This window comes from Lissotriton helveticus (assembly GCF_964261635.1).
Source record: "Lissotriton helveticus chromosome 1_1 unlocalized genomic scaffold, aLisHel1.1 SUPER_1_unloc_63, whole genome shotgun sequence".
NCBI lineage: Eukaryota > Metazoa > Chordata > Amphibia > Caudata > Salamandridae > Lissotriton > Lissotriton helveticus.
In genome coordinates, this window is record NW_027611707.1 from 1,303,528 (window position 1) to 1,319,517 (window position 15,990).

Sequence of the window (15,990 nt, forward strand, 5' to 3'; positions counted from 1 at the left end):
CGAGGAGCTTTGCACTTCAATACCTCTCACCCTGTGCTGTGGCGCGAGGCGCCTCGTGCTCCGCGGCGGGAGCCAGTTGTTGTATCTCATTCATTGTGTCCCCGAGCGGACACTGTCATTGAATTGTCTTAACGGGCTGTCTGTCCTCTGCGCATGCGCAGGTGTTCACCCATCATGCCCTCTTTAACCCACGCTCCGCTGCAGGGAAGTATCTGTCCTCAGCGCATGCGTAATTAATTCAAGGCCTTCCTTTAATCAGCGCTCGCAGTTGATAATGCAATAGGCCCTCCTTATTCCGCGCTCCGCCGTGGGAGGCAAACGCTCTCCTCAGCGCATGCGCACTTGTTCATCCATTAGGCCCTCTTTAACTAGCCCTCCGCTGCAAGAAACAGTGTCTGTCCTCAGCGCATGCGTAGCTAATTCAAGGCCTCTTTAACCCGCGCTGTGGGAAGCAGTGTCTAACCCCAGCGCATGCGCAGTTGTCCATGAAGAGGCCTCCTTTTAACCCCGTGCTCATGGTTCGGTCCTGGCCTCAGGCTCAGCAGGGAGCACAGCACCCAAACCACCCAGGTGAGGTATTTATTTATTTACTTATTTTATTGAATGCATTTTTATAAAGCACGGACTTTACCCGACGGTGTCAGAGCTCTGTGCAATAGAACCAGTTACGTTACAGGAATAGAACAAACAAAGCCATAGAGTCAAAATGAAGACAATAACAAACACAGAATGTACAAATTAAAATATATGAGTATATATGACAAATTTACAATGACTAAAGAACTTCTTGGCGAAAAATAGAATGCCATAGAATCAAAACAACGCAGGCAAAAGGAACACACTCTCAAACGCAGCAAGCACAGGATGTACAAACACAAATATACATATGTATGACAAATTACAATGACTAAAGAACTTCCTGGCGGGGTCTGAAGGAGAGAATTAGTTCTGAAAGTGTCTTTGGAATAGAAGAGATTTGAGGTCTGCTTTGAAGATCTGGATGGAGGTGATGGCACGGAGCGAAGGAGGAATTTATTTATTTCTTTATTTTATCCATTTGTAGGGCGCAACAGCTACCCAAGAAGGGTTTCCCGGCGCCTAGACACAGCTAGTATGAGGACAGAGGAGAGGGGTGATGGCTATAAAGTTATTATTGTTCAAATAGCCAGGTCTTAACAGACTTTCTGAACCTGGCGTAATTTTCCTCCTTTCGGATGAAGGGGGGCAGCGTGTTCCAAAGTGCTGGTCCCAGATGGGCGAAGGATCTACCACCTACTCTTGCCCGTTTGAACCTCGGTACACAGAAAAAAGCTGCCGACTGCGACCGGAGGTTACGCTTGGGGGTGTAGGGGTGGGCGAGGGTCAGAAGATATTTAGGTGCAGTGCCCGCTTTAATTTTGAACATATAGTTCAATGCTTTAAAGCGGATTCTGGTTTCAATCCTGAGCCAATGGAGTTCCCGACGGTGGTTCGAAACTCCGGCGAATTTGGGGATATTGCATAGTAAGCGAACTGCTGCGTTTTGCGCCACCTGTAGTCGACCTACTACAGATTTATTTGCGCCCAGATATAGAATGTTGCCGTAGTCAAGCCTAGATGTAATAAGGGCATTGACTACGGTCTTTTGTGTGGAAACAGGCAGCATCCAGAGGATTTTCCTCAACCATTTGACTATGGTGAGGCATAGACCAGTAACTTTACTGGCCTGTTGATTCATGGATAAGGAGTTATCCAGAATAAATCCTAGATTTCGAACGTGGGTCACTGGAGTGGGAAAAGCGCCCATCTGGTCAGGCCAGTGTACGGGATTCCACAGATCTTGCTGTTTTCCCAGGACCAGAATCTCCGTCTTGTCGCCGTTGAGTTTTAACTGATTTTTGGTCATCCAGCTCAGAATATATAGGAGTCCTTCTTTGAGTAGAGAAGGGGAATTGGGACAGGATTCGGATAGGGAGAAAATGATTTGGGAGTCGTCGGCATAGCTCATAAGAGTGAGACCCGATTTTTCAACAAGGTCGGCCAGGGGTCTGAGATATAAATTAAAAAACAGAGGACTAAGAATAGACCCCTGAGGCACTCCATGGGGTACCGACAGGGTCTCTGATGAGGCTCGTGAAGAGGTAATCTGGAAGGTGCGGTTTGTCAGAAAGGACCGGATCCAATCCAGTGCCTTACCACGTACACCGTGTTTGTACAGTTCTTTAACGAGTGTTTCGTGGGAAATGGTGTCGAAGGCCGCGCTCAGGTCTAATAGCACGAGCGCGACCGTCTGACCATGATCAAGTAGTTTTCGGATATGTTCCGTGACTCCGAGCAGGGCGGTTTCCGTAGAGAAACCGGTCCTGAAGCCGGATTGAGAGGGGTGCAATAAGGAGTTTTCTTCTGCAAAAATGGCTAAAGCAGAATGCACATGTCTCTCCAAACATTTAGAGAAGGCCGGAAGCAAGGATATGGGTCTATAATTGGCAAGGGTATCCGGGTTTACAGTAGGTTTTTTTAGAAGCGGCGTGACCATGGCATGTTTCCATAGAGCTGGGACAGTGGCGAGATCAAGGGAGGAGTTCAAAAGGTTAGTAACAATCTCCAAAGCACCGTCACCAAGTTGTTTAATGATTTTGATGGGAATCGGGTCCCTAGGGACGCGAGTTCCAGATTCTCACCGCATTACCTGAGAACGATTGTCTGGTGCTGGTTGGGTCTCGAGCGTGCTGTCACGGCATTCATTTTTTTTTGTTGTTGCCTGCATCGATCATTAGACATGATTATTTTGTATCAAAAATGTTCATTGACACTCATTGGTGTGGTTGGGTAACTATTTTGAAGGCCTCAGCAAACGTTGACTTTTTTTTGCCTGAAAAGTCTGTGTGATGAGAAGATCGACTTGAATTCCGTTTTTAGCTTTCACCAGAGTAAACGGGGTCAGCCCCGTCAATTAAAAGTAGCACAGTTTAAAAAAAAAATGTGCAGAGTTTTATATAACTCGAACTTGACCCAAATCAGGTATCAGAGCGCTTTACATAGCACCAGTTACGTTACATGTGGACACACATTCATTTTTGTTAGGCACGGGGAGATTAAGTGATTTGCCCAGAATCACAGGATGTTTAGCGTCGTTACCAAGACTCGAACCCAGATCCCCAGGTCCGAGGTTGAGCGCCCTAGCCGTTAGGCCAACTCCTCTCCCCACAGTGAAAGAACACACTCAGTCAGCACTAACAACTGTGCTTCATTGCTACCTAGGCTTGGGCATGCACGGCAGAATCTGATTTGGCTAAAACTCCACCAAATATGTCTCAACCTCACTAGTGCCGCAGTAACCAGGTAGCGGTCAGCCAATGCCCAACAGGTAAACAAGCATTGGCATAGCCAGTAGGTCTCACCTTTGGGACCTTATAAGTGTTTAGTTAGCCAGCACAATATCCTTGGTGCAATAACATCAACTGTTGCATGGGTAAATACTTATAAGGTCCCAAAGACAAGACCTATTGGCTGTGCCAATGCTTGTTTTCATTGGTTCCTGTTTGTGCCGTTTAGAGATGCATGCTTCTGTTTACTCCTCGTGTCTAACTACTCCCGCCTTTTGTTGATCTAGATCACGGATACTCACATTTTCCTGGGGGGCGCAAAGTTTGGTCTATGGTGCGAACGAAGGCCGCGGGCCGCACTGATGCCAGTGGGGTTGTTAAGTCTGGGTAGGGCAAACCCGAGTAGGACCCTAAGGTCATCAGAGGATCTTCTTATGCAACACAGCAGAATAAAAAGAGCAAGATAGGGAGAAAGGTCCTTCAAGCACTTGGTTCCTAAAATGTGGAACACACTACCCAGGGACATGCGCATGATAACCAACGAATTAGCATTCAGGAAAAGACTCAAAACATTGCTCTTTCCCTAAAAACTCCCGATCTCAGGCAACTTCACTTAGTCCACCGTAGTTATGTTTCTCTTAGCGCTGGGAAGCCTACGGGCAGCTATGCACTTTACAAATACGTAAACATCTTATCTGAGCCTAAAAAACATTATTAATTGCAGATGAGCAGCCCCTCCCTCTGAAAGTCGTTTGGGGGAGGGAGCATTATCTTTTGTAGTTGCATCAATTTCTATAACAATAATTAAGTTAAGGGTGTTCAAATGGTCCATTAGCTCTCTACCCCTATTGCATGTTTGTCTGCTGCTGTGTGAATATTCGCTTGACCATGAGTAAGATAGCTTAGCATTAAAATTGACCCAGACAGATTCCTACTGACTTGAAAGAGTCTTTGGATTTTCCAATAGATGCAATAAATGTAATCACATTTATAAAATGCATATTTGGAACAGAATGAAAATCATTGTTATAAAAATTAATTATCCAAAAGGAAATTCCCCTATTAAATAATATGCCTAGAAAATTATTGTTATCTGTATGTACAGTTTTTATGCATCCTCCTGTCGTAATATTGACCCAGATTGATAAAGTCCCCCCCCCCCTGCTTGGGGGTTGTTGCTAGGATAATATGGCATTCAAACCCCTCAATATGCAATTCTTGTGTGGCCCATGTTTCCTAACACAACAGGATATCTTGGTCTTCAATGAGTTGTACCCAATCTGGCTGGTGAAGTTTAGAGTACAACCTTGCAACATTCCAGCTTAAGATACGAAGGTCTGAACTTGCTGAGGCCTTCGTTTGCATAGGGGGGATAAGTGGGTTGTGGGAATAGTACAGTCAGTTACTGGCAGGGCATGAGGTAACCTAATAGCAGGATCAGTATTTTCCCCAAAAGTTCATAGTCAGTCTTGTGTCTCTAATCCAGACAAGGCCTGGAACCTATTAGAGGTAGTAATTCAAGAGAAATTGTTTGTGAAAGGAGCATGACTTGGTTTGAGGAAATAACCAAGGGGTAGTGCGCATATTTTAGTGCTATTAGGTGTTATGAATTTGCAACCCCTTAGTAGGTGTCTCACCAAAGAAGGTCTGTGAAAGTTAATTATAATGCTGTCCCCTTTGATATTTTTTGTAGATGCACTGACTCACCCAACTCTGCGTGCCATAATAATATCCTTTATTTCGGATACATGGACGCTTCTATGCCTTGATAGCCAGTCCGCACATTTCATGCGTAGCTGGTCTCATGACTCATGCTGATCCCTCTTTAAAGTAGGTACTCCTGCCAGTACCAACACATAGGGCAAGCAGCGGGCGGCAGACTCAGGACATCCTGATTAGCCATTCATACTTGGGGCGGCAGGAACATTAATGCACGAGGTACTAGACAACCTGTTCTGATTCGATCCCCTGGGCCTGTTTAACCTATTAGCACCATGCCTTGTGGGGTTGGTATTTGAAATGGTTATTGGTATAGAGGGGTGGGGGAGGACCCGTTTATATCTATAGGCAATTGAGGCAGCCCCTGGATTGATCGTATATCAGGTGAAGGGTGATTGCAGAAGCAGTATCTGCCAGTTTGCGACACAATTTCGGCATCTAAAATACTCATACCAACACCTACGCTATCGAAGGCCCTGCTCCCATCAACCTCTTTGATTTCGGCCACCTTTTCCCCTACTGTCCCCTTCAAACGCTTGGCTACTAAAATAGCCACCCGCCGTCTTATCCAGGGTAGATGAAAAGAACTGCTGGGGAAAGAGTTGTGACCTCATTCTATGCCAATCTTTGGAGAGGAGCTGTGTCTCCTGGAGGAAGCACACATCTGCCTCCATGTTATCCAGGTAGGAAAGGATGGACCTCCTTTTATTGAGATTGTTGAGACCTCTCGCGTTGAGAGTGAGAATTTTCAGTGTGGGCTGGGAAATAGCATGTCATAGTGAGTGCATCAGCTTTGGCCTGTATTTGGGTCCCTGTGATCCCTCTTCCCCCGGAGCTCCCAACGTCTGCCCGGCCTCCATTGCCCTGTGATCCTCTCTTCAACTCCATTAACCTGCTTACCAGTTCTCCACCCTCCCCTCCCTAACCCCAACTTAGAAACCCATTAACCTCAAATTGTCCAGTGCCTGCCATTCGTGCGTGCACGTCCTTGGAAGTCGGAATAGTTGGGGCCGTGTGTGGCCTGTTCCCTGTGTCTCTATACTCCCCGTGTCTCTACGCTCCCCGCAGACTTCTTCACTGCCCACCCAGGCTTGCAAATGTCACTTGTTTGTCCCTCAGTCGTTCACGGTGTCATCATGGGGGAATGTCTCCTTCGACAATGTCTCCAGCACTGCCAGTCTTTCTTGTGCCATGGTCTTGGGGTCCGGTCTCGTTGCTCGCTCTGTGCTACGCCTCCCGTAGACCTTATGTCATCTTTCTCGAGGAGTTTTGGTCTGTGGGCCCTCTGTCTCCTCCTGGATTGGATTCTCGATGCCTAGCACCTGGCAAGTGTCCTGCATGGATCTGAGCTGGAGGAGGTTGCCCTGCCATATGAAAATCATCCGGAAAGGGTGACCCAAAAAATACGGTATTCCTTGATTTCGAAGACGTGGGGTTGCCACTCGGAACTCCCTACACTTTTGAAGGGGTATTAGTGCCAGGTCCTGGTACAAAGCTATGGAGTGGTCCTGATATCTTAGTGGTTGCTTGTCCCTGGCAGCACGTAGCATACACTCTTTTAGTTGAAAGTCTGGAATGTAAGCCAAAATATCCGGTGGGGGCGCCCAGAGACCCTGCAAGTATTGTGTGATGTCTGGCCCTTCTTCTTTAGGTGGAACTCCCTTCACGCGAATGTTGTTTCGCCGAGACCGATTCTCCAGGTCTTCTGTGTGTGCCTTGAGATCGATCTGTTGAGCCTTGAGCCGGACTATCTCTTGCTGTAGATGCTCCACCTCCTCTTCCCGGGCTTGCTTCTGATCCTCAATGGAGGCCATACGGTCCCCAACGGCATCAGCATCGCGCCTTATCAAAAGGCGGGACGTTGATGCTGTTTGGGAACGTGTGGCCTCCATTGGTTATCTCCTTCATCTCCCCCGCTATTTCCCTTTTCAGCACCTGCAAGTCGCCTTGTAATGCACCGAATAGCGACTCTAAAAAGGCGTGGGTAACTGGGGCTTCAGAGGTGTCTACATCTTGGCTGATTTGTGTCGTTGGGGAGAGCCTCCCTTCTCTGCTGCAGGTCATCTGGAGCTTGGTCAGCATATTTTTTAGATTCTGATCCTTCTTGCTTCTCGCTGAGGACATGGCTGCTATATCTCTTACCACATCACCAGACCGGCCTACCTTTTCGTGGGGGTCACAGCCCCAGTGGGTGGCAGTCACCGGGTTGACCTCCCGCTGAGCTCCACTATGCTGTTGCTTGATGGTGAGGGCCCGAGGTGTCACTCCTTTCAGTCTAGTCCGGGCCTTGCTGCGTTCGACCGTCTGCTATTGCCCTGCTGGGCATCTGCTGCTTGTTCTCAATTCTCTAAGCACTTTGCGCCCGAACCTGCTGTGAATCCCCTATCTGAGCCTGGAGCACTAGATGTCTTCTAAGACCACTGCGGCTAATTCCTGCACCATGTGCTTGCAGCTCGTGGCCTCCGGTTTCCTCTGACTTGGCAGTCAGCTCCAGAGAGACTAATCCATGCCCGGGCCCCTCATCCATTGGCACCTTGTGATTCTTACAGCGTTACAGTTCATATCTCATTCTCCTTATTGGATTTTGTCATTTTAGTGTCATTTTGTTCAATACACTTTACTTTATTTTTCTATTTCGGTTTGGGTTTTTTATTGTTTTGCATTTTGACTTTTACTTTTTTGGTTTCTGCATACATATTTTACATACTACCTTAAGTTAAGCCTGCCTGTTCGGTGCTTAAGTACCAGGGGTTGATCCTAGGTTAATTAAATGGCTTTGAAAGTTCACTCTGACAACGGTTGTGATTGTTCCTCATCTATCGCAAATAATAATTCAGTTTTCTTACAGAAACTATCTAAAATTATCTGCAAAACAGGCAGTTGATAACCTACCAGGGTTGAAGCACCCTGTGGACAAATTGGAATATGGGACGAGTATTGTGTGGCAATAGAACCTCTAAAAAACTTCAGTTTACAGGCTAACCAAGAATCGCGCTTGAATCTCATAACTTTTTAAAACAAGGTAGTCAGGAAAGTGTGGCGAATATATTGCAGCTCTTTGTATTTTGACAGCCACAAGCAAATTCGAAAAAAGAGTGCATGTATGTAGCAGAGACGAGTCTGTTCACCCAATGTGAGTGGTGATATCCGCTTTACTGATCTGCCTGAAGTTATGATGCTGCTGACAGTAGCGTGTCTGCTAAAAGCGATGGCGTGACTGGTGGAACTATAAAGCCAAATAAGAGAAAGTTATCTTCCGACACCACAGTCTTCATGACTGAGACCAGTAATACTGAAGACTCTGAGACTCATAGCAGTAATTTCTCCTTTCAGAGCGTTATTGCTGCAGATGGAGTGAAGCCAGAAGCAAGCACATTCCTAAGGTACCAACAAAGTTTAATATTGTTCATTTGTATTAACTGTTTCTCTTTTGCAGCATTTGGAAATGAATTTTCTAGTTTTGTTGCTTTTTGGTTAGTTTTTTATTGTAGGCTGTTATCTTTGGTTTAAAGGGAATGATGTTGTAGTGTGTGACCTTAATGCTGCAGTTTGCATTTCATTCCCATCATTTGCTTATCCTGGAGGTTTGCTGTTTCAGAGTTCTTTCTTCAGCTTCTGGGCAGTTGTCACTCTGTGGCTATCTGTAGTCCTGTTTTTCTGCTCTTCTTGTAGTAGCTCCTATCAGAGCTTCATCCTCCCGCCAACGATAATAAGATGCCAGGCATCACCCAGCCTACAACACAGCCTATGTTGGGCTACGTCCATCTGCTCGGCACAGTTAGAGCGCGGATAAAGTTCTCTGGACCCCTCAGGCTGTGATTGTAACCTAAGGGCTTAAGATGAAATGTAGAGCTTACCTCCTCCCAGAGTGGCTCCAGTCTGCTGTGTGCAGACCCGATAGCTGGCAGCACCCTGGAGTATGTATGTATAAATCAGATTATGTTGGAAGTAACCTGCAATATGGTGGCAGGCAGCACCCTACCATAGAGTAGGATTTCTCATAGTATTTTATTTCCTGACACATTAATGGAGATTGTCTTTTAACAGGCAGAAGAACAACACTGACCATACATTTTTCTGGGTTTGTCTTTAAAATGACGTACACATTAGGAATGGCATTTCGTTCTGCTGGAATAATAACACAAGTTATCTTGCACTCTGCTATGATGTTGCATAGATTGTTGGCTGCAATGCATTCCATGTTTCATTCAAACGTGCTTTCTACAAGGCGCATACAAGGGAAAATTCCCTTTTACATCGTCAATTATTGTTTTTTAAATATCCGGAATGGTAGCTAGTTTGCTCATTAGTGGGGCACAACTACACTCTGCATACGTAGATATTGGCTGAGATTGTGCCCTTACTATTAGATTATTTTGCGTTGTTATCTTCTGCTCAATTCCGGCAACAGAGGAGGCCGTAGCACTCAAGATCTATTTGGACCTCCTTTTTGTTGGACTGATATGTGAAAGCTTCCAGAGTTAATTGCGAGGTTTTGAAGAATAAATCCCAAATTGCTCCCTCGTTCCCACTTCCTGGTACCTGAGTACCTGGGCTATGATGTTGCCCATTTATGAATGATAGGTCCTTATACTCCTCTTTTTCTTGTCCTTGAAAATCATGTCCTCGTCACAAGAATTAATGAATTGTGAATTACTATTGAAAACGTCTTTTTGATACGGAGTACTCCAACGCTGCAGAGTTTCTGGGTTGCTGTTGTATTCGTCCTTATTAATTTGAGATCCGTTATTTTGATTACATTTGATTACATTTCGGCTGGTCCTGTTTTTACCTGAATTTATTTTAGACGAGTAAGATCTGATTTCAGTGGGGTATTGGCTTCCCTTATGATTTTCACCCCACCATTTAGTTCATTTGGAGCTTCTTGCTCTCGTTGATTTATTTGGCCCAAATTAGATGGTTCCCCTATACCGTTAGCTTTTCTGATTTTTACTTGCACTTCTATTGGCATTGGCTGCCTAGTTGGTAGTAAGTGCTGAGTATCTCCCATTGTTATATTTGTGCATTTTGTGTCCTTTTGTTGTGAATGACCAGTAAGTGGAATAGTTAACATCTCTAGGTCCATTATTCGACCCCAGTGGTTGACTTGGTCCTTAGTTGAATTTGACATTCGTTCGACTTCAGCTTCAGACTCAGGGTGGCCTCGTTCACTTACTCCTTGCTTAGGGGATATAATTTTTGTTCTACTCAGTGGTTTAATTGGAGTTTGAAGAACACATGGGTTAGTTAGCAATGTTAGCATAGCACCAGTTGGATCTTTCATAAAATCAAACTTTGACAGCGACTTTCCCAGTTCCCCAAATGTATAGACCTTAGATGATTTAAAGGACTATATGTCACCTGCCTGTTCTATTTTAAACGTATCTAATATTGGTGTTTGTTGTATTTTTCTTTTCCTTTTGATAGGAGGGAAAGGTGGCTGCTCCTTTCCTGAGCTCATAATACACCCTCTAAGGTAAAGAAGTCTTGCTTCTGTCAGAGAATCAAACGGGCCAGTGACAAGACCATAGGACAAAAACACCACCAAACACCTCCAAGGGAAAACACCCAAAAATTACACCTCCGTACAGAATCTGCCGGTACTGCTGGTTACTTAATTAATTAATTAATTAACCGATTGATTAACATCCGGGCACCGGGTAGGGCTGTAGTCTAGGCATGCGGAGTAATTCAGGGGCCGAGGGGTGCTTCAAGAGGGTCTAAGTCTATTGTCACTTTCCTCTTTCTATAATTTCTCAGATTTTGTATTACAGACTTATTACAGACTCCAATGGCTCAGCGACTTAGGGACCGATCAATCTTAGCTACTCGCCACCCGCCACACACCTCTTGCCACTTGTCACTCACCACTCACTGTTCATTGCTTGTTCGTTGCTATTCATCTCTGAGAAGAGTACAAGGGAGAATGCTGGCAATCGTTCAGGAGCAAGAGCGGAATCCAGAGCTAGTCCCACTACAGACGGCAGATGTGGGCACTTCCCTCCACTCCTCGGCTCAGCTCTGTCTACTCTGCTCAATGCTTAGTAAATACGTAAAATCAGGCGGCAGGCCAAGGCTCCTCTGTGCTCCTCTATTCTCCTCTGTGCTCCTCTATTCTCCTCTGTGCCCTTCTGCAGCCACCGCACCAGCAGCACCGCAGGCCTAGGCTCCTTTGACCTCTGCAGCGGCCGCCGCACCAGCAGCACTAGCAGCGCCTTAGCACCGCGGTGCCGGCAGCGGCCGTTCCTGCCCCCACAGCAGATCCATAGAACTTAAAGCGCCCGCATAACAGGACGCGAATGAAGCGGGAAAAACCTTTGGGAGCAGGAACCGGTCACAAAGCAAATGCGGGCAGTCGTCCCAGGCTCCGCTCCGCTTGCTCGTCAACTCCCCCTCGGCTCGGCCCCTCAGCAATACTCGGTACGCTTTCCACTCAATGCCGAATCACAGGCCGACAACGACTGTGAACACCAACAGAGGGAAGAATTGTGTGTTTCTCCCAGTTAGTAAAAAAACACAGCATAAGTCTTGGCTGCTTCTGCTGCACCCAGAGTCTTATGCGTCTTTGCAATCTAATTTTTCTGTCTGGAAAAAAATTGTGTCCTGGTTTTCTGCACACAGTAAATCCAGGTGCAGAAAAACCTAACAACTGATAATCCAGTGAAATAAAATGAACACATGAAAGTACGGCTTCATTTCATTGCCCTTGATTCATACTCTGGACCATAGTTGAGGGATAGGTCTAGGCATAGTCCTCGCAGCACACAATAGATTTGCTTGAGGCTGAGGCCAAAACTCAAAAGTCAGGATACCAGATACAAGTAGGTGATAACTCAGGGCAGGGGAAAATGCCTGTTGTCCATGGGGGAGTCATTCCAGTCCCAGAAATCTGCATTACAAATTAATTAATAGTATATATTTTTATATTAGCTGTTTGGTGCCAGTCCATATGACTTTAATATCTGCCTTTGGGGTTCTATGTTACAACTCCATAGGGTACATGTATCCTTTGTGAGCTTAATAAAATGTTGAAAATTCTACAAATCCTCCCTCCTACATCCAAGTACTCTCATGCTACCATTCTACACTCTGCTCTGTCTGGAAAAACAGCTCAACATTTTCCAAATTCTGCATTAATTTGGCTTGTAAATTATATGTTTGGAAATGTACATGTATTAACTATTTCATTTTAATACTATAGGTGATTGAAATTACGGACGAAGAAAGCAAGATTTAGCACCAGGCAACTGAAGTCTGTGCCATAAGAAGGATTATTTTGAAAAATTGAAGGACATCCAGCATTCTACGTTTAAATAATTTCCAAAAATCTAGGTGTGGCGAAGAAAGTACTATACCTGTAAGTGAAGTCTCTAATTTTGCATTTCATTAACCCAGAGCAAAACCATATCTGTGCACACAGCATCAGAAATAATGTAGAAAGACCACTTCAGCATCCTCATCTGAAATATTATCAGAAAGACAAATTGCCTCAGCATGGCAGAATAACGTTCATCTAAAGCATCTTGTAATTCTAGAGAGGAAGCACACACTACATAAAAGAAAGTTATAACAAAAGGTATCTTCTGCAAACCATCAAAGAAAAGACGCTGAAAGAAGACTCTGAAGCTGACACATTGACAAGCAAAAGATTGAAAAATCACCTCTGTTCAACAACCGTTTTTAACCAGTTACACAAGTTTGAGACTATCTGCCTCTGGATAGAACACCACGGCCCACTCTGCTCACTCTTGCGAAAACCTTAAAAATTCACCACTTTATTGTGTTCATGACCATCTCAGATTGTTTCCTTTTTATTGTGTACTGTTCTGTAATTCTATGTAAATCGCCTCAACATTATCTGCTGTGCATGAGTGATATGTAAAACTGTTAATTATAAAAATGGATTAGATGAGCACCGTTGCGCTATAGGTAATGTAAATAAATCCTCGTCTTCGGAACTACAAACCTTAACCTTACATCAAACATAGAAAGGGTAAAAGGAACTGATGTTCTGCGACTGGTGATCCACAATAGTACTGTGCATGTTCTAACACCCTCAGTTACTACCTTTACGTCAGTGCAAAAAGGTACTTATCAGTTTAATCATTAAATATCAGATCAACACCTCATTACTGCATTGCTAGGAACCTATACAAATAGATTGGAGAGAAACATCAGTCACAAAATAATTTACTGCCGGAGAGGCTATTACCTAAAGACTATTATCTACTAGAACAATTTCAACAGGTGTTACAGGGCTGCTTCCAGACATATTTTGCTCAATTCAAGTGTTAAGAAGATTACACGCAATTTCTTTTAGAGATAAATGCTGAACATTATCTAAACAAGCCCGACTCTAAAATCAGGTTCACTCTTACCGTGGCATAATAGTAAGAGAAAACTAAACATAGAGATATTAACCCTAGGAATACACCTTCTAAAAACACGGACTGTTAGAACAAATTCAGTGTTCAAACCCGCCTCAATCAAGGCAAAATAACTGAAATTGGGGAAAAAAGTTACTTGTGCCAAAAAAGATACAGCTATAAATCTTATCTCACAGAATTTGACAGAATGCACACTGGGGGAAACCACTCTCAGTGCAAAGTATGCCATAAAAGTTTCAGGAGTCAATCTTATCTCACTGAGCATATGAGAATCCACACAGGGGAAAAACCTTATCAGTGCTCTGAATGCCAGAAAAAGTTTAGTATCAAAGCGAGTCTATATCGACATGCATTAACCCACTCTGTGGAAAAACTTTACCAGTGCGCTGAATGCCAAAAAAGTTTCAGCCGTAAATCTTATCTCACTATTCATATGAGAATCCACACTGGGGAAAAACCTTATCAGTGCTCTGAATGCCAGAAAAGGTTTTGGAACAAACCAAGTCTTTCTCGACATGTAATAACCCACTCTGGCAAAAAACCTTACCAGTGCTCTGAATGCCAGAAATGTTTCAGTCAAAAAAACATTCTCACTCAGCATAGAAGAGCCCACACTGGGGATAAACCTTACCAGTGCTCTGAATGCCAGAAATCTTTCATTTACAAACACAATCTCACTTTGCATAGAAGAATCCACTCTGGGGAAAACCCTTATCAGTGCTCTGAATGCCCAAAACATTTCAATTGTAAATCACTTCTAACTGAACATTTGAGATTCCACACTGGGGAAAAACCTTATCAGTGCTCTGAATGCCACAAATGTTTCAGTACAAAAAGGATTCTCACACATCATATAAAGATTCACACTGGGGAAAACCGTTATCAGTGCACTGAATGCCACAAATGTTTCAGTGAAAAAAGGAGTCTCACACATCATATAAAGATCCACACTGGGGAAAACCGTTATCAGTGCACTGAATGCCACAAATGTTTCAGTGAAAAAAGGAGTCTCACACATCATATGAAGATCCACACTGGGGAAAACCGTTATCAGTGCTCTGAATGCCAAAAATATTTCCGAGACAAAAGAAGTCTTTCTCAACATATAATAACCCACACTGGGGAAAAACCTTATCACTGCCCTGAATGCCTAAAAGATTTCAAACTTAAATCACTTCTAACTGCACATGTCAGATTCCACACTAGGGTAAAACGTTATCAGTGCTCTGAATGTGACAAATGTTTCAGTGTAAAAAGCAATCTCACTCAGCATATAAGAACCCACACTAGGGAAAAACCTTATCAGTGCTCTGAATGCCACAAATGTTTCAGTACAAAACACAGTCTCATTCATCATATAAGAACCCACACGGGGGAAAAACCTTATCAGTGCTCTGAATGCCAGATATGTTTCATTGAAAAAAGCCGTCTCACTCATCATATAAGAACCCACACTGGGGAAAAACCTTATCAGTGCTCTGAATGCCAGAAATGTTTCAGTGAAAGAAAGAATCTCGCTCGGCATATAAGAACCCACACTGGGGAAAAACCTTATCAGTGCTCTGAATGCCACAAATTTTTCACTGGAAAAAACAGTCTCACTCATCATATGAGAATCCACACTGGGGAAAAACCTTATCAGTGCTCCGAATGTCAAAAATGTTTCAGCCGTAAATCTCATCTCACTGAACATGTGAGAATCCACACTGGAGAATTTTTTCTATCAGTGCTCTAAATGTCCGAAAAGATTCAGAGGTAGAGATGGTTACAAGCGCCATAAGAAAACACACCATCAAAATAATTCAGTGCTCCGAATGCCAGAAAAGCATCAATTTTAAACTCAATCTCACTCTACATGAGCAGACGCACACAGGGGGAAAACATTACCAATGCGGTAAATGCCAGAAATTCCTATTTGATAGGCACAGCCTCACTAACCATAAGCGACTCCATACGATGAAAAACCTCATGAGTGTTCTGAATGCCAGAAAAGCTGCAGAGAAAAACGCTATCTCACCATGAGAAACTCCACACTGGAGAAAATCCTTATGTCATAAAAGCTTGAATCTGAAAGACAGTGTTATGCTTTATGAGCGATCTCACTCTGGGGAAAAACTTTATGAGTGCTCGAAATGCAAGCAAAGTTTTGGGTACAAATTACTTCTCACTTGACATGAGCGAACTCACACGGGACAAAACTCCTTAGTCTTGAATACAATGTAATTTCACATGAGAGAATTTACACTGGACTAAATAAAGCCTTATACAGGAGGGGAAAGCCAGAAACGTTATACTCAGAAAAGAGATCTCAGTGTAGCCATGTAGTGTTTTGAGGGTAGGGGTCAGTGTGGAGGAGTATTTTAGGGCAAGCAGAAATGGCCAGTGTTTTGTGGGAACGGATGATGGCAGTGTTTTGGGGAAAGGGCCTATGGTTTTCAAGGCTATTGGGGGGGGGTTGGTGGCAGTGCTGTGGGGTAGGGTGACATGCAAAAGGGCTAGGCTATTCTAACTCCTTTTTGTTCTTGTGTAGAGTCTTGGAAGGTAGATTCTGCTGGTTCTAGAGCTCTTGAGCTGTCTGA

The 15,990-nt window shown here is 44.2% G+C and overlaps 1 protein-coding gene across 2 annotated transcripts; it reads left to right on the forward strand.

Annotated features, from left to right (window-relative positions):
• The first annotated feature begins 505 nt into the window (after positions 1-505).
• Positions 506-15,435, forward strand: LOC144806325 (uncharacterized). 2 transcript variants are annotated; one of them, XR_013605766.1, is made up of 3 exons: positions 506-570; positions 8,358-8,407; positions 10,452-10,577. XR_013605766.1 is itself a non-coding variant. In XM_078672713.1 (3 exons), exon 3 carries the CDS (start codon positions 13,599-13,601, stop codon positions 15,144-15,146), a length of 1,548 nt encoding a protein of 515 aa, XP_078528839.1. In that variant the 5' UTR covers positions 526-570; positions 8,358-8,407; positions 12,226-13,598; the 3' UTR covers positions 15,147-15,435. The 2 variants fall into 2 exon arrangements, 1 of the variants encoding a protein (XP_078528839.1); XM_078672713.1 differs by lacking the exon at positions 10,452-10,577 and adding an exon at positions 12,226-15,435 and having other exon boundaries at positions 526-570.
• The last annotated feature ends 555 nt before the right edge of the window (positions 15,436-15,990 follow it).